General features: G+C 56.9%; 1 protein-coding gene across 1 annotated transcript in view; it reads right to left on the reverse strand.

The window, feature by feature from the left end:
• LOC119588875 overlaps positions 1-1066 on the reverse strand; it is a 33291-nt gene that overhangs the window by 10447 nt on the left and 21778 nt on the right. The window contains exon 4 of the mRNA XM_037937513.1: positions 31-169. Coding sequence (XP_037793441.1) covers positions 31-169 — 139 coding nt within the window. The remainder of the gene's footprint in view (positions 1-30; positions 170-1066) is intronic.

Below are 1066 nucleotides of genomic sequence, written 5' to 3' on the forward strand. Positions count from 1 at the left end.
CGGACCCCCCCCCCCCTCCCCCGCACTCACCAACACTGCTGGCGTATGGAGTCTTCGTAGTCGAGCTTCTCCGGCGGGTTGACGGAGAGGATAAGGCGCTTGTACTGCTCGCCGCACACGTTGGCGTCCGTGCTGAGGTTCTTCATGCAGGGGGCGTGGATCTGGTACCCTGGGGGAGAGCGGGAGGGGGTTAGAGTGCGGCTGTTGGGTGGTGGTGGCGGGAGGGTGGTGGTGGGGCGAGGGGGGGGTCGGGTGGTGGTTGATTGTGGGTGGGTATGTGGGTGGAGGGAGGTGGAGGAGGTGGTAGAGGAGGGTGGGGTTGATTGTGGTTGTGGGGGGGGGATGGGGAGGAGGTGGAGGAGGTGGTGGGGGAGGATGGTGGATGGGGCGTGTGTGTGGGCGTGTGTGTGGGGGAAGGAGGTGGAAGGAGGTGGAGGAGGGGGGTGGATCGGGTGGTGAGGGATTGTAGATGGGTGGAGGTGAAGGATAGTGGATGGGGTGTGTGGGTGATAGGAAGTGGTGGAGGAGGGAGGTGGACGGGGTGTGTGGTGGAAGGAGGAGGTCGTGGTGGAATGTGGATGGGCGTGTGGGCGGGAGGTGGAAGAGAGTAGAGGAAGGTGGATGAGTTTATCGATGAGGATTTTTATCTTCACGGGGAGGGCAACAGTGGGTGAGTGGATGACAGGTGTAGAAAAGAACTTGGTGGATGAATGAGTGGATGGGCGGAGAGAGGTGGGTGGACTGTGGATGAGTGCGGATTTGACGGATGGATATTCAGGTGAAGCTTTAGTGGGTAGAAGGAGGTGGATAAATGGATACGAAGAGATAGGTGGAGGGATAAGTAGTGTATGGATGGTGGATGAGTGAAGGATAAATGGGTATGTGGAAGGGGTAGGAGAGGGTGGATGGGTGGATGCGTAGGCGGGACGCTCGGTAGATGGATAAATAGAATGATTGATGGGAATTTGCATAGCAGAAGAGGCAAGTGCATAGGTCAACTGTTAAAGAGCAACATACACCTGTCAGCTTCAAGTTGATTATCATACATATCCAACGTAATTTACGA

The sequence above is a fragment of the Penaeus monodon genome, chromosome 24, assembly GCF_015228065.2.
Source record: "Penaeus monodon isolate SGIC_2016 chromosome 24, NSTDA_Pmon_1, whole genome shotgun sequence".
Classification (NCBI taxonomy): Eukaryota; Metazoa; Arthropoda; class Malacostraca; order Decapoda; family Penaeidae; genus Penaeus; species Penaeus monodon.